Source organism: Euleptes europaea, chromosome 4 (genome assembly GCF_029931775.1).
Source record: "Euleptes europaea isolate rEulEur1 chromosome 4, rEulEur1.hap1, whole genome shotgun sequence".
Classification (NCBI taxonomy): domain Eukaryota; kingdom Metazoa; phylum Chordata; class Lepidosauria; order Squamata; family Sphaerodactylidae; genus Euleptes; species Euleptes europaea.
The window spans coordinates 87499859-87523509 of NC_079315.1; the positions used below are offsets into that span (position 1 = coordinate 87499859).

A 23651-nucleotide genomic window follows, 5' to 3' on the forward strand; every position below is an offset into this window, starting at 1 on the left:
GTGGGGTGCCCTTCAAATCCTTGCTGGTTCCATTCCTTGCAACGGAGCCCATGCAACTCCTGTGCACTGGGAAGGAGAGAAGAAAGCAGAAAAAGGTGGAAATCTATGGAGGCTTTCAAGGAAAAGAATGTGGAAATAATTGAGATGGGGAAATGTGATGCTCCAGCACGTCCTTGCGGGTCCTCCACTGGTTTCTGTTTTTCTTTAAATTCCTGTATTAATGTATTAAACTGCTGACATCAAACCCATTCTGGCACTTTTTAGCTACTGCTTCTTACCATACAACCCACATTTTAATCTAAATCATATAAATTATTGAGACATCAGACAGCTGGCACTTCTTCATTAATATAATTATCTGCTTAGTGCATATACAACATCATATAATTAATATAATTTAAAAGAGCTAAAATTAACTGTGATTAGAAAGAACAGAATGAAACTATACATCTGTCTCGTTGCACCCCCCCCAAGAATATTACAAGTAATAGCAGAATACACAGCTTCTAGCAAAGACTGATTCTATTTGCAGAAAAAAATGGACATAATATTCCAGTGCAACAAGAACTGCCAGATATTTAGCCTTTTTTTAATATGGTGGCACTAACTCTGCTCTACTGCAGAGTAAGGCGTGTGGGCAAATTGCATAACAAACTAGCCTTCGATCCACGAATTCTAAATGTGACTCTCAGGCCTTATTTTAATAAGGCTAAGAAAAAAAGTAAGGTCTAGTTTCATTGTTTACCATTAAAAATAACTCACTGGCTGTCACTAAAGCCCTGAGTTGAGAAATCACTGTTATTTCCATTTTACAGGTAGGAAGCAGAGGTTGAGCAATAGTCATTGCTGAATAGGATTTTGAATACTACATACAAGTCCAGCTTTATGAGCTAGCTTGCTGTTCCGTAGTCTGCATGAAGAGTAAGCTATTTGTTTACAGAAATCATTGGTGAATAAAAGCAGGCCTACAATGATTAATTCATTTATCAAGAAGTTTATAACCCATATTTCAAAGAAAATATTCTCTCAAAACAAACTTCAGTGAACAGTAAAAAACAACAACCCTCCACGTGCATAATAAAATAGTCAATAGATCATTACTAATAAAACAGTCAAAAGAAACCAAAACAACCATCAATTTAAAGTCTGTAATTCAAATGCACATTTTAACTACTAAAGGCCTGTGCAAATGGATGAATTTTCATGGCGTTATTGAAGTCACTGAGCCCTCTCAATTGACACTAGAAATTAGGGCAACAACAGAGAATGCAAGTCTGCTGATAGCTACAAATTTAATAAGCAAAATTACTAATAAAGTCTTTAATGCAGATCATTGTGAACAAGAAGGGAGATGATACTAGGCAAGTGCATAAATGGCTAACGTATTGAATATGGATTTATATCACTGTTGTGCACAGACATTTTCCTAAACTTTCACATTATTCTATACAAAGTTTTCCTGCTCATGAGGATGGACCTAATTTGATCAGTAAAACTGACAAACTATATTCATTCATAATAATAATTTTAAAATCAGAGCCCGGTGGCCCCTTGCACGTGGACTTTGCTTTTGGTACTAAGGGAAATGAGAAACCCCTGAAACAAAAATGTCCTGTGGAAATAAGGCTTAGATAGCAATCACAACAAAGAGCCATAGCAACTGGTCCATCAGATGTTACATTTCTTCTTTCCTAAGGTGAGCATACGGGCCATAGTGAACAATGTCTCATTTAACCATTAATAACATTGTCTTTTGATTAAAGGAATGGACAGGCTGGGTATTCCACACACACACACCCAGCACTAGCCATATGCTGTAGAATTACATTGTCAGCCTGCAAGTATTTCCACAGAGGGTGGTAATTAAATCTCTTCTTGAGCAGGGAAGAAATTCATCAATAATCTTGATATGAAGATAATGAAAAAGGATATATCTCTGCGGAGTTCATGCTTCTGAGAATATTACCTCCTGTTCTCTTATTATGATGTGAAGCAAGCTATTTATTTTCACTGAAGTGCCCTCATTATAATAAGTGTAGCCTGAAGCCAAAATATGCCTTGGAATAACTGTAAGTGGTAGCATTCTGCAGTTCGGCTTATTGTTCCTAAAACATGCTGGTTTAAGAATTAATGTAAGTTTTATTTACAGGGTTTTTTGGATGGCAAAAATGTGGGAGAATGTGGAGCAAAACCATTTAACTATGAAAGCCAATGGAGTAAAAAAATTTCATTCCATAAATTATTAAGCTTCAAAGGTTGTATTTTCATGTGGATGTTTTGTCTTTTCTAGAGTAACATCTGTCACCTCAAGATAGTTGGCAGGTTTAAAATAATATGAACACCCGAGGCTACTAGCCACACTCATCCCTTTGGACCGACTTCTGTAGCTTCTGGACAGTCTTCAGGGAAACTCCAGGTACAGCACATTGCAGTAATCTACTCTAGATGTTACCAGAGCATACACCACAGTGGCAAGATCTTACCTGCCCAGGAAGGGCTGCGGCTGGCTCACCAGCTGAAGCTGTTGGAAGACACTCCTGGCTACATCTGCCACCTGTTTATCCATCAGGAGACCCAGGTCCAGGAGCACCCCTAAGATATGAATCTCTTCCTTTAGGGGGAGTGCAACCCCATCCAGAACAGGGGATAACCCATTTCTCGGCTCAGACTTTCCCCCACCAGTAGTGCCTCCATTTTGTCGGAATTAAGTGTCAGCTTGTTAGCCCTCATCCATTCCCAAACTGCCCCGGTTCACAGTTTCCACAGCTTCCCTGGGATCTGCTGGTAGTGCCAGATAGAGCTGTCATCTGCATATTGGTGGCAGCTCAGCCTAAATTGGCGGATGACCTCTCCCAGTGGCTTCACATAGATGTTGAAAAGCACAGGGGACAAGATAGAACCCTGGGGAACCCTGTAGGCCCGTGTTGGCGAACGTATGGCATGTGTGCCGCAAGTGGCACGCCGAGCCCTCTCTGTGGGCACGCGCTGAGCCGTCGCGTCTGCCTAGGGCTGTGCCGTGTTGCCGTGGTGCGGTGCTCCTCCACAAGCCCATGCTCCACAAGCCTGCGCTGGCGCCCTCCCTCTCCTTGCACCGGGGCAAGCCCCTCTCTCTCTCAGCTGAGCTGCGGCCGCAGCTCAGCTGTTTGTCAGCCGCAGCTCAGCTGTTTGTCGGGCCCCGCCCCTCTTCAGTTTGGACGGGGAGGCTGTGGCCGAGCACCTTGCCACGCCCCCCCTCTCAGCTGAGTTGCAGGGCAGCTCAGCTTTTTGTCGGGGCCCCTGCCCGTCTTCATTTTGGGGGCCCCGCCCATCTTCAGTTTCTTCCATTCTGCTTTCCTAGGTAGGTATTACCACATTGATTGCTTTGCCTTTTTTCTTTTTATCCCTGCTTATTCTGTCAGCTTCTCATCATCCCTTACCATCCAACTGACTCTCTTCACCCCATTCCAACTGCCTTTTCAAACATCAACATTGTTCCCCCCCCCCTTACAGAATGTTAAGCGCCGTGCTGACTCACCTATATATCTAATTCTGAACTTGGTCCCAGGGTGCAGCTGTTTTAAAAAGGCCCTTTACAGAGACAACAAGGTACTAACTTCTCAGCTGAACCTTCCCCTCCACACCAGGTACAATTATCTCCTAGCAAGGAAAGAAGGAAAAAAGATTTGTCTACCAGGAACAGTAGCCACCCAGTTGGGGAGGACATTTTCAATTGGGAAAATGAAGAAAGTTAATATCCTCCCAGCCCAGTGTGGTCTGTCCCTATGGCTGCATTTTAGGGTGAAAAAACCATGTGGAGATCTAGTAATGGATCTTCAACCTAATGTGTAGTTTGGCCTTTAGTCCTCTTGGTTTCAGTCTGAGAGCTAAATAGAAGAAAATACTTTTCTCCCCTTGAAATCTATGGAATTCAGAAGTACTTGAGGAGCTGGGGGTGGTGGACATGGTTCAACGGTAGAACACCTGCTTTGCAGTGAGTAGACAGTACTGACCTTGATAGACAAAGGTCCTTGAAGCTTCAGGTGTCCCATGTGGCTGGTACTACAGTGGCTTTGTTCTCAGACGTGGGCCATATCTTTGACCCTCCTGTCATGCCAGGATGTATCTCTGTCTGTCTACCTAGCTTCCCCCAAGCCTCATTTCTAGAAGAAATTTCCAACTCTTTCTAGAACAAATCATCTGACAGCTGCCAGTTTTCAAATTTCACTGTGCATAGCAAAACATGGTAAGCCCCTCTCTGATGGGGATATTATCAAAACAGCCATGTTGTCTGGGAATAATTCCCTTTTTCATGATTTCCCAAACAAGAATAAAATTATTCAACGCATCTCTGAGATGCCACTTAGCAGAAATACTGTTAAAGATCGAGTCCAGCACATGGCAAGTGATGTTAGTCAGCAGTTCACCACTGACTTACAAAAGGCAGCCTGTTACTCCATGTACTTGGATGAAAGCACAGATATAAATAATCATGCAAGGCTAGCGGTAATTTTGTGTTATGCTGTTGGTGACATCATGAGAGAAGAGCTGGTGAAACTGGTGTCTTTGCCTAAAAGAACACAAGGGATAGATATCTACAATGCTGTGATGGAGGCTTTTTTGTCACAAGACATAAGACCAGAAAAAGTGGTTTCAGTTACTAGTGATGGGGCACCTTCTATGGTGGGGGCAACATCTGGTTTCATACAATTCTTTGTTAAAGAAACAAAACATCAAGTCATTCAGTTCCATTGCATTATACATCAAGAAGCTCTTTGTGCCAGGGACAGCAGCAAAAAATTTGATGATGTCCTCAAAGATGTCACAAAAATGGTGAATTACATCATGGCTCGTGCTCTGAATTGTCGACAGTTTCAAGCACTTCTTGAGGAGGTTCAGGCACAGTATAATTGTCTACTTATGTACAATAATGTCCGGTGGCTGAGCAGAGGACGAGTCCTGGAGAGATTTGTAGCCTGCTTGGATGAAATTAGGCTGTTTATGAATGAAAAAGGGCAGGAATATCCACAGCTCACTGATATGGCCTGGCTTACCAACCTCATGTTTTTTACATATTTTACACAACACTTCAATGTACTGAACAAACAACTACAAGGCGTAGGGAAAACAGCAGAAAGGATATTTTGTGATATCAAAACATTTGAGAGAAAACTGCAGGTTTTTGAACGAGACCTTGAAAGTGGGCAGCTGAAATATTTTCTAAAACTAAAAATGCATTTAGAAAATTCTACAACATTTGCAGACAATCCTACAAGCCATCAGGAAATCTACAAGGAATTTTCTAGTACTGTAGCAGCTGCACAGGTGAATTTTAGCAACAGATTTTTACAGTTCCGTAAGATGGAGACAACCCTGTGTTTTCTTACTTCTCCAGATAAAGCCAAATTTGAAGAACTTGATCTTTCCTGCCTACACTGTTTAGATTTAGAAAATCTGGACATGGAGCTAACAGAATTTCAAGAAAGCTCTATGACCTGCGTGAAACACTTGAGAAGATAGAAGGGATGACAAAGGATAGCACAGTTAGTTCTGAAAATGAAATCCTTAAAGTGTGGAATTCTCTGCCAAATAATTTTAAGTCAATGAAAGCACTTGGGATTGCTTTCCTTACTTTGTTTGGATCATCTTATGCTTGTGAGCAGCTGTTTTCAGCTTTGAATTATATCAAATCTGATACCAGAAACAGACTAACAGATGACCTGCTGCATGTGTTGCTCTCAAACTTACAAAGTATGAGCCAAGGGTGGACAAATTATCAGCATGCACACAACAGCAAAAATCACATTAATTGTTCAAAAGCATGCCAAATCCAAACTTTTACTTTCAATAAAAAGTTGTTTGTATCATTGAAAGCTCTGTTATTGTGTTTTTCTTTTAAGGCAAAAGATGTTAACGTATGCGTTGTTTTTTCTAAACTAAACCTCAGTTAGGTTAAAACCTCAGTATTCAGGTTAAATTGCCGCATTGGCACTCGGCGATAAATAAGTGGGTTTTGGGTTGCAGTTTGGGCACTCGGTCTCTAAAAAGTTCGCCATCACTGCTGTAGGCCGAGGGGCAGAGCAGCAGTCCCCTAAGACCACATTCTGAAACCTACCCTCAACACAGGACAGGAACCACTGCAAAACAGTGCCTCCAGGTCTGTAGTGGAAACTGCGGAAGACCATTGTATTACGAGGAGGTAGATGGTGATCAATGCAGCCCTTCCCCATGTGAGAGCAATCTCAGGTCATTAGGGAGTTAACTTTCACACAGCACTGTAAATGATGAGCACCTGGTGATGGGGAAAAAGGTTATTTTTCACTCTCTGTTAAAAGAAGGGGAGGGTGTCAGATAAGGAGCCAGCCAGGAGGAGGGCGTCTGGAGAACCAGGACGGCTGCCAGAGAAGAAGCGGCTTGCTTTCCTCCCAGGAGACAACTTCCCATCCTTATTTCAGACTCACCCTGGATAAAAGGTTATTTTTGTTGAAAAATTACTTAGCTTGGGTAAAAGGGTGTATTTTTTGTTTAATAAAACTGTGTACTTTGTTTTCCCCAACACTTGCCTGTTGGAATCATTTCTTTACCGAACCATGGGTAATACACCGGTCCCAGTCCCAAAAGGTGATAGAGAAGGATACCGTGACCGATGGTATCAAAAGCCGCTGAGAGGTCCAGGAGAATCAACAGATTTGCACACCCTCTGTCTATCTCCCAGTACAAGTCATCCACCAGGGCAACCAAGGACACTTCAGTCCCATAATCAGGCCTGAAAACAGATTGGAATGGATCTGAACAGTTCATTCAGGAATCTCTGAAATTGGCCAGCGACCACTCCTTCAATCACCTTGCTCAAGAATGGTACATTTTGAGACTGGATGGTAGTTAGGTTACTTTAGGAGTGGACGCACCACTTCCCGTCTCAAGGCAGAAGAGACCACCTCATCTCTCAAGGAGGCATTTTATTGTCTCCTGGACCCAGTCTGCCAGCCCCCCCCCCCAGCAGATTTAATCATCCAGGAGGGGCAAGGGTTATACAAACAGATGGCAGGTCTCAAGTTTCCAAGAATCCTGTCCACATCCTCAGACTGCACAAGCTGAAAGGTATCCCACACAACTGGACGCATTGCAGCCCTGGAACCATCCGATCCTGTTGCTCTAACTGGCCTGTGCCTTGACCGATTCATCCTGAGCCTTTCTCCACCAACGTTCTAGTCGTCTCCCCTGTCAATATAAGCTTTACCCTGTGTTAAAAGTGGTTTAAAAATGTGTTTAAACATGCAATAAAACCATAACACAGAGAGTAGGAATCAATGGTCAGTTCTCACAATGGCGGGATGTGAGCAGTGGGGTGCCTCAGGGACCTGTGTTGGGACCGGAGCTTTTCAACCTGTTCATCAGTGACCTGGAGTTGGGGTTAAACAGTGAAGTAGCCAAGTTTGCAGATGACACCAAATTATTTAGGGTGGTTAAAACAAAATCGGACTGTGAAGAGCTCCAGAAGGATCTCTGCATACTGGAAGAATGGGCATTAAAATGGCAAACGTGATTCAATGTGAGTAACTGTAAAGTGATGCATATTATGACAAAAAAATCCCAACTTCACATATACACTGATGGGATCTGTGCTGGCAGCAACAGACCAAGAAAGGGATCTTGGGGTGGTAGTGGATAGCTCAATGAAGATGTCAACCCAGTATGCGGCTGCTGTAAAAAAGGCAAATTCCATGCTGGCCGTAATTAGACGAGGAATAGAGAATAAAACTGCTGATATCATACTGCCCTTGTACAAATCTATGGTGAGACCACACTTGGAATACTGTGTACAGTTCTGGTCACCACACCTAAAAAAGGATATTACAGAACTTGAGAAGGTGCAGAAAAAAGCAACCAAAATGATTAGGGGACTAGAGCAACTGTCCTATGGGGAGCGGTTAAGATGCTTAGGGCTGTTTAGCTTGGAAAGAAGGCGGCTGAGGGGAGACACGATAGAGGTCTATAAAATTATGCATGGTTTGAAGAGAGTGGACAGGGAGAAGTTTTTCTCCCTCTCCCATAATACTAGAACATGGGGTCATCTGCTAAAGCTGGAGGGTGAGAGATTCAAAACAGATAAAAGGAAGTATTTTTTCACACAACGCATAGTTAAATTGTGGAACTCCCTGCCCCAGGATGTGGTGATGGCTGCCAGCTTGGAGGGCTTTAAGAGGGGAGTGGACGTATTCATGGAGGCGAGGGGTATTCATGGCTGTTAGTTAGAATGGATACTAGTCATGCTGCATACCTATTCTCTCTAGTATCAGAGGAGCATGCCTATTATTTTGGGTGTGGTGGAACACAGACAGGATGGTGCTGCTGCACAGTGAACAGACTGCTGGACTTGATGGGCCTTGGTCTGATCCAGCAGGACCTTTCTTATGTTCTTATGTTCTTAACACCAAAAGAAAGTACTCTTGAGCATCTGACTAGCATGTAGAATTTGTATTTTTATCAGCAGAAGCAGTTTGTATAGATTAGATAGCTGCAGTTTAAAATAGCTGAATCTTTTGCCCATTTTTATCCATATTTTATGACATCCAGGTCTTAGGCTGTGCTTCTTCATTTAGCAGGTGCAGAATGCTATCTTAATACCAGATACATTAATGAACACTTTGCTACATATAAACATTGTATGGTATAAATCCAACTTTATAACTGTTTGCTGTGTATGGCAAATTATACCAGTTATAGTTATTCCAATTACAGTTAGTGACTGTAATAATCAAATGTGATGTTATTGTTTCTGGTAGCAATCCTAAGTAAATCTACTCAGAAATAATTCTGATTTTATTCAATGGGGTTTACTCCTAGGAAGGTGCCTGTAGAACTGCATCCTCTGTTAGTAAAAATTACTCGAGCTTCCCTTAAAAGCTCACCTGACTTTATGTAAAGAAGGGGGGGGGGAATCTATCTACCCCTATAGAAAAGCAGACACTCTTTCCTTGAAGAAAAGTGGCAAATAATACCATTAGCCTGCATTCTTCAGTGGAATGGAAATCATATGAACAGAATATGTTGTACAATAAAAAAAACCTCCTGGGTTATTGTGACACAATATTAAATTTTGTTGGGTTCATGAAGCCAGGTTTTTAATATCAGTCCATCCATTCAGTCCTGTATTCAAATCCTGTAGTCTTATATGTGTCTTGAGCCATTGTTTCCCTCACACAATTCTGAATATTTACTGTAGACAGCAAAAGTCTTTCTCCATGAATGGAAGAGTTAGTGGAAGGAAGTAATAGATTTAGGCCAATATTTATACCCCATCTACCAGCCAGTGGTTCTGAAGTGCATGTGTTGCTGTTTGCTTCCTATAGTATGCAATGTATTACTGGTTCACACATATCCCCCACTTTCTCTCTCTTGTTCCAGATCCCTACAAAAATCGCTTCCAACATTTATTCTGTTTGAAAGGCACTTCCACCAATGTATACGATATCCCTCATTATTACCCTGCTGTTCAGAAAACTTCCCTGCTATTCGCTGTGTTTCAAAATTAAACTTTCTTCACTGTAGCAAGGATCCAATAAATGCTGAAGAACTTCATAATTCATTTGAAAATATATAGGAATTGCTACGGTTTTTGAGCATTGTATAAGAGGAGGCAGGTAATGGCAAACAACCTCTGAATGTCTTTTGCCTTGAAAATTCTGTGGGGTCACCATAAGTCAGCTGTGCCTTGATGGCAATAAATAAATAAATAAGAGACTCTATCCCCTTAGCATGGTGCCCCATCCAGGTCACCATCTGGGGGTGTGAGATCTATTAAAATGATCTACCCACAGAGCCAAATGGCTTTCTGATGTGGTTGGTGCTTCTGTTGATGCCCTGGTTGACACAATCACTCCCAGGTGTCTTAGGTGTTAGAGTCCAGGACTTAGTGAGGTGGTAAGGTGATGAAAAGACAATGGAGACTGCTAGAGTGACAGTGGAAGAAGACTTGGGATGAATCCAATAAGACATGGGATAAAGCTTCCTCTGGTGATGATGGTGGCAAAGGAACACTTTTCTGCCACCATTGTGTCTGTACAGTGTAGGCCAGCAGAGCTGTCCAGGCAATCAAAGGTCTGTTAGGATCTAGTCAGTAGGTGGAGGTGGACTGCTCAGTGGCCCACTGTGATCATTTTGCTCAACACTTTGCAGATACAGTCTCTCATATCCATACCAACTTCGCCTCTACATTAGCAGTGACAGGGTCAGATGGTACTAGGGTGCTGACTTGTCCAGCTACTTGGGATACTTTGCAGTTTATTCATGTGAGGAAGTGGACAGGATCCTTGGAGATTTAAGGCCTACCACCTGTTTGTATGACTGTTGCCTTTCCTGGCTGCTTAAATCTGACTGGGGGGGGGGCTGTCTGTTTGAGTCCAAGAGGTAGTTTATTCCTCCTTGAGAGAGGAGGTGGTCGTTCTAGCCTTGAAATAGGCTGTGGCATCCTCTACTAAAGAAGCCTACACTGGACCTAGGAGATTTCAATAAACAGCTGGGTGAGGTCATCTGAAGATTTGGGCTGGATTGTCACCAACATGCAGATGATACTGAGCACTCTTGCACTCCTGGATGATCCCAGGGATGCTGTAAAAGCCCTGAACTTGTGCTTGGAGGCAGTTTTGTAGAAGGTGTGAGCTAGTTAACTGAAGCTTAATCCCATCAAGACTACCAGTGAGTCAAATGTCTCACCTGGCACTTAAGATGTCACCTATTCTGGAGGAGGTTGCACACCCCTTGAAGGAACAGGTCCATAGTTTGGGGGTGCTCTTGGACCCAGACCTACTGCTGGATAATGAGATGGCCTCTGTGTCCAGGTATGCCTTTTCCAGCTTTGACTGATTATCCAGCTGCAGGCTGTCCTGGGCAGATGAGATCTGGCCACTGTGATGCATTCCCTGGTTACATCTAGATTAGACTGCTGCAATGCGAGCTATGTGGGACTGACTTTGAAAAGTGTTTGGAAACATCAGTTGGTGTATAATGCTTCAGCAATTATGTTGACTGGGGTCATAGGAATCATATAACTTCAATCTTGGAACATCCACACTGGTTCCCAATCTGTTTCTGGGCACAATTCAAGGTGGTGATGTTGACCTTCAAAGCTCTATATGGCTTTGGACCAGCATACTTGCAGGACCTCCTACTCCCTTATGAACCTACCCAACCACTATGGTCATTGTTGGGTGCTCTGTTTCAGATACCCCTGGGTGGCAGCTCAAGAGACGGCTTTCTTTGTGATGGCATGGAAATCTTGACACTGTGTCCCCAGAGAGGCTTTCCTGTCCCCTTCTGTTGCTGTCTTCCCCAGCAGGTGAAGACTTTTTGTTTTGTTTCATCTGCCATCCGCTGAGGCATCCTTCCCACCATCCCTATATTGTAACTGCTGTTTTATGTATGCTTATTTTATTGTGCTGTGTGTGTGTTTTAATTTGGTTTTAAGTATTTTAAATATGTTTTTGTTTGTTCTAATGGTTTTTTAAAGATGTGTTTTTATTATGTATATTCTTAATCTGTTAGCCACCTTGGTGTCTCTGATCAGGGCAGAAAGGAGTTTGTAAATAAGAAAAACAAATCATCAAGTAGAATGCTCCCGTTTCCACTCCTTCAGCTTAAAACCGCTTTAAATGATGCGTTGGGGAAAGCTGCCGAATACATACATTTTAACAAATGTAAGACATGTCCAAAATGTGACACTGCATCTGGTTTGATGCCTTTATCACTACTTAAACTCCCGTTCAAGAATAGCACTGCTGCTGTTTTAAAGATTGAGGCAAATCAAGACTTGTTCCCTCCGAGCTCTACCGTCCCCTTCTCTTCTCTTCTCTTCTCTTCTCTTCTCTTCTCTTCTCTTCTCTTCTCTTCTCTTCTCTTCTCTTCTCTTCTCTTCTCTTCTCTTCTCCTCTTTTCTTTTCTTTTCTTTTCTTTTCTTTTCTTTTCTGCCTTCTGTCTCCTCGCTGCTCCTCTGTGCCCTGAAGGAAATTGAGATCATCGCCCAACTCATCTGTCAGGTCCCGATGCGGTCGCCCCCTCCCCATCCCTCCCAGACACCCGCGCCGGATTGACGTATCGCCGCGCCGGGAGCTTAGTCAACAGGTGCTGCCGCCAGCCGTATAAAGGCAAGGGCTGGGCGCGGCGGAGCGGAGCGGCACTTCAGCACCATGGAGAGCTCTCGAGCGCTGGCTTTGCTGGGAGCCGCTTTAGTGCTGCTGCTGGGCGTCCGCGGCCAGGAGGAGACGGAGCTCCAGCCGCGAGCCCTGGACCTCTACTCCGCCGTGGAGGACACGTCCCACGAGAAGGAGCTGGTAAATCTAACGCGAGGGGAGCAAGCGTGGGAGAAAGCCTGAGTGTTAACAGGGAGCAGGAATCCTGCTGGGATCTTGTGTTAATCGATTTATCTGTAAAGCTTCTGTGGGCTGATCTTTTCTTTTGCATAGTGTAAAGGGCGAACTTGGGCGGTTTACAGTTTGTAAGAGTAGAGGGTCACTTATGCACGGGAGGTTTGGCCTTGGATTTGCTGCTCTCTAGATGCACATTTCCCCCATCTGAATTCTCAAAACTCTGCATGGGGGGGGGGGCTCATTTTTTCCGTCTCCAGTGCCACACACACACCCCACACACAGATTGTTCTGTCTATTGATGGGAAGGTTTGTATATTTGCAGATTGAGGCTCTGCAAGAGGTCCTGGAGAAGCTGAAAAGCAAAAGGCTCCCTCATTATGAGAAGAAGTATGGCCAAGTCCCGATGGTGAGTGACTTCTGGCAAACGTTGAAGGAGCAGGTAGTAGTCTGGGATCGCAACCAGGTTGGAGAGAGTCTAGAGGGTCTGTGAATCTGAAAATTGCACCACTGCTCCAAACACAGCAGCAAACAGATGGACTGGTTCTGACTGGGGTGGGACGTTGAAGAAACCCAGAGATTTTTCTGAAATCATTGCTACTGGGACTTGCCCATTCTCTCCCCTCTTCAGTTTCTTTGTGGTTTTTCAATTTTGTTTCTTTCTGGTAAACTTCTGCGTGTAGTTGCCACAGTTCCAGGCATTCTGTCTTTTCCATTCCGGATGAATTCCATCCCACACATTGTTACGCAGCAGTAAGTCTAGCTGTGTACAGAAGTGCTTGTTTCCATGTGCAAAATGCGCACAGCTTTAATATCAGCTTTAATGTCCCCCCCATAGAATTTTGGTGAATCCTGGATCACATTAAAAACAAATCTACCCCCCACAACAAAAAAACAATCTGGCCATAGATTACAGTACAGGATGAGATCTACTGCTGCCCCCTCCTTGGGTTAGTTTGTATGTGTCTTTGTATGTGTAAAGAAGGATTCCTAAATGAAAGGTGCAACCTATAGATAAAATCCAGTGGGGATGGAGAGATGGAGACCATCATAGAATCTGAATGTTTGCATGTAGATATCTGGATGTTGAGAAGCCAGTGTCTAACATTTGACAAGTTTTCACTCTGGGTTGGAGTGCTCTCAGTTTTGGGGTTATATATATAACACTTGATATCAAAATCTGGGTTTTGGTCAAAAAGATAAGTTGGTTAAATTAAAATATATTTATCTCTTCTTTAAAAAACGAGTATTCTTAGAAAGTGTGCTTGTGACTAAGAGATGTATTAAGAATTTTAATATGATTGCTGGATTCTCCAATAGTGTAACAGAACTTCAGATATACTGATTTCCCCTTCCATACCTTTGGTCCTCTCTTATACTATTAAACATTAAATTTAAATCCCAGAGAATTTAAATTAGCAGGAATCCAGTTGCAAAATTTTGCTCTAGTTCTGGTTCTTCGATGTGTCCTTTGTCTAACGGTTGGTTACTGTCAACAGTGTGATGCCGGAGAGCAGTGTGCAGTGAGAAAAGGAGCCAGGATTGGAAAGCTCTGTGACTGTCCCAGAGGAACATCTTGTAACACTTTTCTGTTGAAGTGCTTGTAAAGAAGTACCCCCTCCCTGAACCACAGGAGAACAAAGACGGATCCTGTTGCCTTGCCTGAAAAGTAATGCCTGTGATACCATGGGGTGGGTGGGGCAGAAAATGCTACCCAGCAGTCTTTCACAAAAGGGGAGGGGGGAAGAAAACTGTTATGAAGTTTAATTGTTATCATGTATCACCTTTTCGGATGTCTGACATTTTCTTTACCATCATTTCTTCTCCATCTTGCCCTTTGGTTTTCTTTGTTCCCATCTCTTTCATTTCCTGCATATGTATCCTTGTGTAAAGACACCAAACTCGTATTTTGAAAACTGCATTTTTGTATGTGGAAGATCCTTATGCAAACTAGATCTCGCCAGCACTCATTAGTCAAGTCATTTACCTTCTTTTAAGTAAATAAGTGGAGAGAGAACAAGGACAAACACAAGGGTACGGCTTATACACAATATATAGTATGGTTTTCTTTGTACATTAAAATACAATCATCTCCTTCATACCTTGGGAAATTTGTATATCGATATACGTTAACAATGGCACCCTGCCAAAACATCCTCCTGACTAGCGCTTTTGCCTGAGTTTGGTGGTACTTTTACTCCAGTGACCACATGTTCCTCTGTTGGTAACCAGATTTTTGTGCAAATAGCAATGGACACCACTTAGATTCAGCATGCTAGGACTCTTTGGGCTGGGATGTAACTCATGTAAAAAATGGATACTTTTATTTATTGGAATTCACAACCAATTGGTCCATGTTGGTGTCACTTTAAGGGCAATTTAATGCAATATGTTGTCAGTAACCACAAGAGGAACATGTGTTAAGACAGTGACTAGACAGTGGGTGAGTGTATCTGGATTTATCTACACACAGCTGACAACTGCCTTCCTGTTTGCAGCTTGGATACAAAGTACATGAGATGTGATAACAGTCTGAGGCTGACATGCTGGGTTAATTTGCAGCAGGTTTCAAAAATCTGAAATAACTGTAAAACCTGGAATGGATTTATAAGAGAATTATCAAATTGTGTCCCAAGGGAAGAAAGGGAAATGTTTCTTGTTTTCTTCTGTATAAACACCAGTTGTTGGATCTTCCTTTGAATGCTGGAAAGTGCGAATGTTCAAATATATTGTGGGCTTTCTTTAACTCCCTGCTTTAATGGTTTGCCAGTGAAAAGCTTTGCTAGTGGATGTGTTTTAAGCACATCACATACTGGTTTTTTGTGGGGGAGGAGGGTGACCCAATGTACAATTCAGTGCAGCTGACCATTACTGACCCCATAATACTTGTGGTGATATTTAAACTGAGTCTTGGCAAAGGATTCATTGGAACCTGGCCAGGACGTAGGAAACCTCCAGTGACTCAACTGACAGATGGAAAAGTTGTAGAAGCAATGTATGTGCCACCCAAATATGTTGCACAAAATCTTATATAATTATAGAGCACTCTCAGTTATCAGCATCACACACATTTAGTATAACATTATGCCATCAAATGGGCAACTTCTGCCACTCTTTGTATGGAGACTCTTGTAACATTAACATTCTAGTTTATATACATACATACATACTGATGCAGCTGAGGGGAGAGTTAAAACCACTGAGACAACACAAAAATATGGAAAAATATGAGTATTTTATAAGATCACTGAGATAACTGAAAACCTGTATGGGATTGGTAGTAGGTCTTGCTAAAGTAATCAGGATCTAAAACTGGGGTGATGGGTATACAATGAGAATGTTCTAATGATTTAAAAGCACATAAAATTACTTTTATGTACTACTGTAACAAAAATGTACAGCTCATACATATAGACGTTTTTCAACAATGTCCTATTGTGTTTTAATATTTATTTCATTGTTAATAAAATCATTGTCACACAGCCCATCTTTAGCGTTGTAATTTCCTTGTCTAAACATTTCCAATGATTTAAGAATGATTCTGATCTAGATGTTTTGATGTTCTGCAGTTGCCGTGGGTTTGTTTGTGTTGGTCTTCTTATTTCTCTGCTATAATTATAGCGTGTGAGTGCAACCTTGAAGCCATTTTTTGTTCTGGTGAGAAGAGCCCACACTCAATCATTGGTAGCATGTTAGTGTTAGACAAGTTGCCCTTCAACCTTGCATCTGCTTCCAACTGCTAGCTGCACGGCTCTCGCAGGAGCGGCCGAGTCCGTGACAACGGGGCGCGCAGCGACCGTCCCGTAGCGTTTGGGGCGCACGCGAGGCCAGAACAGTAGTCGAGTGCCTGCATAGTGGGTTGCCAGGTCCAGTCCAGGAGTTTTAGGTGGCCTGTATGCTATCATTAGACTGTGAATATTAGAGGACTAACCCCTACACCACCCTGCCTCACCACCAGGCAAACTTAAATAATAACTCAGCGGGGACAAAGATTTGATTATGAACTGACCTGTTAGTATTTAGTAATGCACTGAATGTGAGCCACCGGTGAAGTAAATAATGGAGGCAGATTACACCTGCCTGGGGCATGCTGTGGAAACACTTGCCCTCTCCCCTGCCTGGTATTTTGCCTGTTATAATCTTGTCTGCTCATATATACCAAGGAAAGGTCCAGGGATAAAGTTCATTTATTTCCCTGTAGGGGTAAACAAAGATTTTGCTGGTCAGGAAAAAACCCCACATTGTATATAGTTGTAGCTGTGAGAAGGACAACTTGGAGAAACAGGGTCACTAATGGATAAGTTGTAAGCCATATCTACACTAGTCTAATTGCCATGACTTCTCCACAAAGAAACCTGAGATTTAACTTTTTGTTTGGGGGGGTATTAATTCAATACTTGTTTCTTCATTCAGTTGGAACCCCATTGCATCTTAATTGCTCTGAACAGCACACACCAATATTTTATTCTTTCATGGTGTTCTTGCTGGGAGGGGGAAATTCCCAGCAGCCCTTCTTTGGTTGGTGACTGGGTGCTTATCTCATGCCTTTGCAGCCACACAACAACATCCATTGCAAAACAACAGTAGGCTCCTAGCAGCTGGTGGTATTCTGGTGATATTCTGGAAAGTGTCTGGCATCAGCAACTTCCCTTTGCAAGAGTTCTTACTGGGAATGGGAAGAGAGGACTTCCGGCCACCCTTCTGCCTCTGGCTATTAAAGGAATCCTTCCTTTGTAGCCTGTGAGCAGTTCATAGAACTATAATTACAAGAGTTCCTTAGATGAGTACCACAAAGATTGAGCAGGTTTAAAACATTTTAAATACGTTTGAGAGCAATGGCTTTACCAAAGGAGCATATTCCTTAATTACATGTATTTGGCAATCCTATGGGCAGCGGTTCTAACAAGCCATTGTACGAACTTTTATGAGCCTATTTTATATGCCTAAAAAGATTCCTTTTAACGCAATCCTTTCTCCTGTGTCTCTGACATTTAGTGGGGAAGGTTCCTTGGGTGAGGGATACAACCCCTGCATATTTCATCCACAAGATGGGTGGATATTATAAAATGTCAGAAGGATATCTTAGATTTTGTTTGGGAAAGAAAGACACCAAGAATTAACTGGAACAAGCACAATAAAAATGGATGCTGGGAGGTCTTACAATTCCAAACGTTTCTTTCTGCTATCATACATCTAAAGTTAAATGGTTTCATGAGCAAACAGATCCTTCAGTATTGATAGAGCAGACTTTTGTCTCTGTGGCATTAAGAGAATGGACTTTTCTAAAGTAGAATTTGAGACCAAAGTGTTAGCCGAAATGCTCGGTTATGAATATTTATATGGGGAAATTAGCAAATCAATAACCGGCAATGGGCATAACTGCAGGATCTAACCTATGTCTACGGGAGTCCAATCCGTGATTCAAGGAATAAAGCGGAGTCAATGGATTTAGTTTCAACTTTTTACTGATTATTTGTATGTACACAAGCACTCCAATTACATGTACACCACAATACACAGTCTAAGAATTAAAGAGAGGAGTATAGAGACAGTTGCCAATGTGGCAGGCCCTTTGAAGATGGGGTAATACTGCACCCGTCCTGAAGTGGAGTTGTCCTGGGTTCCATGGGCTAAGTGGAATAAAAAGGGGGCAGGGGGAGTCCCCTGCGTGTTCGAGCATCTCTGCCTATTCCAACAGAGTGACAACAAGTATGAAAGGGGAAGACCTATGGTAAGGTATGGAGTACAGGAGACCCCAGTTATACCTTTTTCCTGGGGGCGGGGTGATTGGATTACCCCTTTGTGGTTCCCGTATGAGACAAAAGGTGACAAAAAGACTAATGGTCGGCTGCCGGGGTGAGGCAATAGGGCAATTGAAACAACTATTCTATTCCTATTCATTTGCGTAATTCCAGGAGGACCGGGAGTCGTCTGCAGATGGGATTAACGAGCTGAAACAAAGACACGTATGGATAGATCCGGGGCGCGTCGCTTTGCATAGCTGGGGGAGCGATCCTCGTTGCGGCTATCTCGATGCTTGTCAATGGGCCATCAATCATGCATATGAAGGAGGAGAGGACTGCGTGCGTGCCTGGTCATCTCTCACAAAATGACAGCTCGCTGGAGACTGGGTCAGAGAAAATGGATTCCCTCTGGTTCTTTCCGAGAGGCTTCTCCGCCCGTGGTTCCTCCTTGTCAGTTTCAATGGCTGGTGCGGGAGAGCTCTCCATTGCGTTTGGGGCTTGGTGCACGCCTGGAACAGTGGTGGCACGCATCTGTTGGGGTTGCCACAACCAGTCCAGGAGATTGGCAACCCATTTGCTTACAAAAGTTTTATCTGAAAAAATCTATGAGAATCGATAGTATTATGTCTTCATAGGATAAATGGCAAAGTAATTTTTTCTTATTCTTCTCCTATGACGTTGGCTGTTCTTGAGTAAAAATAGAATGGTAATGTAACAGTTGGGGAGTTGGGGAGTGATTAAACTGGATCACATTTATGAGCTAATTAGAATAATGAGTTTGTATCCTATGAAACAGTTAGTCAATATAGTGGATATGCTACCTCATGGTTTCAATATTTACAGTTACGTAGCTTCATGAATCAAAAAAATTCATAAGGGACAACTGAGGGTAGAGTTGAATAAGTTTGATTCATATCTTGAGCAAAAACAAAACAAAGCATCAATTTATTATAGTTACATGTTAGAAATTAGTAGTGATGTGACCCCTAGTTACAGTAAGTAATGGCACAGATCTTTAGGACATGCTATAGATCTGAAAATATGGTCTTACCTTCTATTTAAAGACCTTTCGTTCTCTGTTTCAACTATATTTAAGGAGAATATATGTAAGAAGCTGCATCAATGGCATTTGTTGCCAGTTAGGATATCAAGAATTTATAGCAATGTCTGTGATAATTGTTGATTTTGTAAGAAACCAGGAACTTCTTTCACATGTGGTGCTACTGTGATAGGGCAAAAATGTTTTGGAATGAGTTATTTCAATCTTTGACAATGGCTTTTTAATGTAAAGTAAACAATTCAATTGAATGTGCATTGGTAAACTAGGGCCATTTATGCATGGCTGTTTCCTTGAGGTCACCCTGCTGACTACTTTGGGGCTTTGCCTTGATTATGTATGCATTTTCTGACTGTCAGAGGTCGCCTCGCTCTCCCCGTGCATTTCCATGCATTTTGCCCTCGTTTTCTGAAAGAAAAAAGTGTTTGCCATTCCTCGAGTAAACACTGTGTAATTTGCTGACTGAAAATGTCCTAATCCAGTCCACTTCAGTTCACTAACTCCCCAAATTGCAATGTTTAAATGTTCCATATCTCGCTTTACAATTTTGAGCTTACCTTGATTCATACTTCTCATGTTCCATGTTCCTATTATATGTATCAAACAGCTTTGGACTTTCTTTTTGCATCCATTCACATCAAGAACTGAATGACATTTTGGCTTTAGTCCAGTTTCATCATTAAGAATAGTGCTAGTCATAGTTTTCCTCAGCTCTTCCCCAGTAGCTGATTGAGTGCCATCTGACCTGGCGGTTCCGTCTTCAAGCACAATATCTTGTTTTGTTTTGGATTATCTCATCATAGGGTTTTAGAGGTAAGAGATGGTCAGAAGTGGTTTACCATTGCCTTTTTCTGCGCAGCACTAACCAGAGTTTGCTGAAGTGGCACTGCTGTTATCTATGAAAGATCCTCTACCAGTGTCACCTTCCACTACTGCTGCTGCCCAGTAGCTACCCTTCAAGGATTCCTCTACCCCCATCACCACTGGAACTGCCTGTTCTCTTCAGCTGATGTACCCATTGATCCCTGAAGTGGATGAATACATCTTAGTATGATGTCTCAGCTGTGACCATTCCACCTTGATTGACTCTGCTAGGAGTTTAGCCTCTTGGCAGAGTCTAAACTCCTTACAGATTTGTTCTCACCTTTGCTGATTCCCCCCCCCCCCGGTAATCCCGGTAAATATCGCCATTTGGCTTATTTTCAGGTTTACCAAAAAATTTGGGCCAATTATATTCTATGGGGATTCTTTGTAGCTCCTGGGGGGCATTTTTGGAGGTAGAGCCCCCAAATTTGCAGCATAGCTTGAAGGGACTGTCCTTGCACAAACCCCAAAGTTTGGTGAAGATGGGGTAGAAGGTCAATTTTATGGGGTCCCAAAGGGGTCGCCCCCCTCCTCCATAAAGAAACATTGTGAACATCCAGCCAGGGGTCAGGAATATGAAGAAAGGAGATAGCTCTCCTTTAAGCATAACAAGAGCCACAAAAGACTACAGAAGGCAGCTAGCCGAAACCCAAAAAGCTGAATATTCTGCTTTTTTCGGGAGGTGCCTATTCGACTTCAGGCTTCTTCCCAGATTTTGGCATTCAGTAAACCCGAAACCTGAACGAAGCCGAAACGGCTAATTTCAGTTTTACTTTCGGTTCAGGTTTATCGATATGCACAACCCTAATCACTTTATATTTTTCTCTTGACACCCTAGTTTAGCATCATGTCATATCAGACCTTTGGGCTATAACAAATGCAAATTATAATACCTGCAAGTGTTATCTTATGGGTGCACAATTATCATAATGGAGAAATACAAGGACTACAGGAAAGTGTCACACTTCTCCTACAATGAAGCTGATATTAATCAGCCTATTAATAAATATACTGAAACTCCAGTCTGAAGAATGTTGATCTACATATACTATTGCGCTATGATACTCTGCCAAAAGCTGCTGAACAGTAACACAACACAGCTGGACCAACACCCTTTGGAATGGAACCCGGAGTGTCCTTTAAAAATCCTCCAAGTATCACTTGCATATTAATAACATTTAATTATTTGGCTAAATTTCACTAACCCCAAAGCAAGCTTTTTGAAAAAGAAAAGTCTTTTTTTTAAAAGAAACATTTACTTTGAAAAAAAAGAAAAAAACCCCAATATGATTGTGTCAATTAGGTGTATGCTATATATATAAAAGGTGCTTGGATGGAGGTCTCTTTTCACAGTTCCTTGACAGTGACGTTTGTGCATGCCGAGTTCCCTCCTCTGCAATATGTGCTTTATCTTTTTCAATAAGAAGCCTCTGCTGTCACCTAACACAATGACGCAGATGGTGGTGAGACATCACTGGATGATTTAAGACTTTAATTCAATCTCGCATTTGCAGGTGCTTGCCAACCCAGCATCAATGGGGTGGGGGGAAGGGGCACCAGCAAAGCCCTCAACAAGCATGCAAATGACCAGGACCCACCGTTGGGATGTAAACGGCTACAACATTTATTGGTTACAGCTGACAGGGCCTTGGAGAAAACCTCCTACTCTCAGCCCAGCTTAGGTTTACCACCGGTGGGAGGTTTTTGGGGTGCAGCCTGAGGAGGGAGGGGTTTAGGGAGGGGAGGGACTTCAACTGCCAAAGCAGTCATTTTCTCCAGGGGAACTGATCTCTATCGGCTGGAGATCAGTTGTAATAGCAGGAGATCTCCAGCTAGTACACGGGGGTTGGCAACCCTAGCCTGCCTGCTGGGAAGTAGCATAGGATGGCACTATATGGGACTCAACCTGGGCTTAGGCCACTGCATGATTTCCCCTGCAACTTGGAGGGAGGATGCCCCGCAGCCTCCGAGTTGCGCATGTCCCCTGTGAGACCTCCCCCCAAATCCCTTAATGGGATCCCCAAAGGTGGGGAAAAGAGGCACACAGGCCAGCTTTCCCCCCAAAAATGGATGCGGCCCCATGTAGACACTGACAACAAGTTGTGACAAGGAACAAATTAATAACCGATGAACCGTAAAATAACAAATGAACAAACATAATTGATAACGGGTGGGAGGGCAGAGCAAAGCTGTGAGGCCAACTGACCCCAGATGGTGCAGTGAGGCTGAATAATGCAGAGCCAGTGGACCAGAGGAAAAACGTCTTTGATGTGGTCCACTGCCCCCACCCCACCCCTCTGGCCTCATGATTGGTCCGGACAGAAGGGGGAGAGAACTGAGGAAGAAACGGCCAGATAAGAGGGAACAACTGCCAGGGAGCCTGTGTAGCCGGACAAGCTCCCCTGGCTGTTTCCCTGGAACTGTGCCGCCACCCAGAACTGTCAGGAGCCGCATTGCCTCTGCCCCCTCCAAGCCCCCTATACGGGCCAGAAAACAGGGCTCCAGATAAGCCTGGGGCCTGCATTTTGTGTCAATAATCTATTGGGTAACAAATAGCATGTTGTATGGAGGGGGAAGGATTAATGTTCTTTGTAATAATCATTCTGTGAAAACATTGTAATGTGCACAGCTTTGGCTATCACTGTTAAAATCTGTGAGCACTCAACTCTTATGGTAGCTTCAGACATATGCTTACCAAACCAAAGTGAACTGTATAATATTCCAACCATATACCAATATGTACTTAAGCATGCCAATTCCTATGTCTTTACCTTACCAATTCTGTAAGTAATTGACCAAATAGAGTTGAATCCACAATACGTTATGAAGCAATTTATTATTTCAGAAATTATTTTAAAAGTGATCATGCTGGAATTATGCTTTTTATGAGTAGATGTATGTTTCCAGACCAAAGATAAACAGTTCCATTGTCAATAGCAGTCCCTCCCAATGAATAATACAGCATGAAACAGAATTCAAATAATTGGCAAATGCAAATGACTAATTTTCACTTTAGGATTCTGTGGTATGTCATATCACAGTCAACGGACTTATTTCCAAGCAAGTGCGCAGCACAGAGGGAGGTGGAATCTGTTAAAATATAGGGTAAGATTAATATAAAATAACAGTAATCCCAGGGATCATAACATGCCCTACTGAAGAAAGCTGTTGAATACTCATTGTTTTTCTCCTTTAGATATTTGAATAAAAGATGTACTTGTCTTCAGGTATCATGTTAATAATACATTTGCTACTAACATAGTAAACTAGAATTTAAAAATCCATCTCTGTGAGCACTCAACTCCCAGGGGAAGGGCAGGTGATTGTAAGCCGGTTTGAGTCTCCCTTAAGTGGTAGGGAAAGTCGGCATATAAAAAACCAACTCTTCCTCCTCTTCCTCATCCTCTTCTTCATAATCTACCTAACTGTTTCCTGTACTGGGCCAACTAGTCAGGCAGAACTGTGGGATCTCAATGCATGGATGACATAGTATTGGTGAGAGGAAAGGTTTACATCTTGAGAGAACTGTGAGACAAACTACAAGCCAACCTTTCTCCCAACATTTTTGAAAATGACAAGCTACCTCAAGCTACAACCAGGAGTAGAGGAAAGATAGATGGAGAGTGATTACCGTACCCTCTCCCTAGC

At 42.7% G+C, this 23651-nt stretch overlaps 1 protein-coding gene across 1 annotated transcript; it reads left to right on the forward strand.

Moving 5' to 3' along the window:
• Window positions 1-12161: 12161 nt before the first annotated feature.
• Window positions 12162-14042, forward strand: CARTPT (CART prepropeptide). The gene is made up of 3 exons (XM_056848809.1): window positions 12162-12305; window positions 12664-12747; window positions 13838-14042. Exons 1-3 carry the CDS (start codon window positions 12162-12164, stop codon window positions 13943-13945), a joined length of 336 nt encoding a protein of 111 aa, XP_056704787.1. The 3' UTR covers window positions 13946-14042.
• Window positions 14043-23651: the final 9609 nt, after the last annotated feature.

Bases quoted from the DNA above. Each gene is read 5' to 3' on its own strand.
- CARTPT (XM_056848809.1), top strand. From the start codon at position 12,162: ATGGAGAGCTCTCGAGCGCTGGCTTTGCTGGGAGCCGCTTTAGTGCTG. The intron at 12,306-12,663 runs GTAAATCTAACG...GTATATTTGCAG, and splicing joins CGTCCCACGAGAAGGAGCTG to ATTGAGGCTCTGCAAGAGGT. The intron at 12,748-13,837 runs GTGAGTGACTTC...TACTGTCAACAG, and splicing joins AGTATGGCCAAGTCCCGATG to TGTGATGCCGGAGAGCAGTG.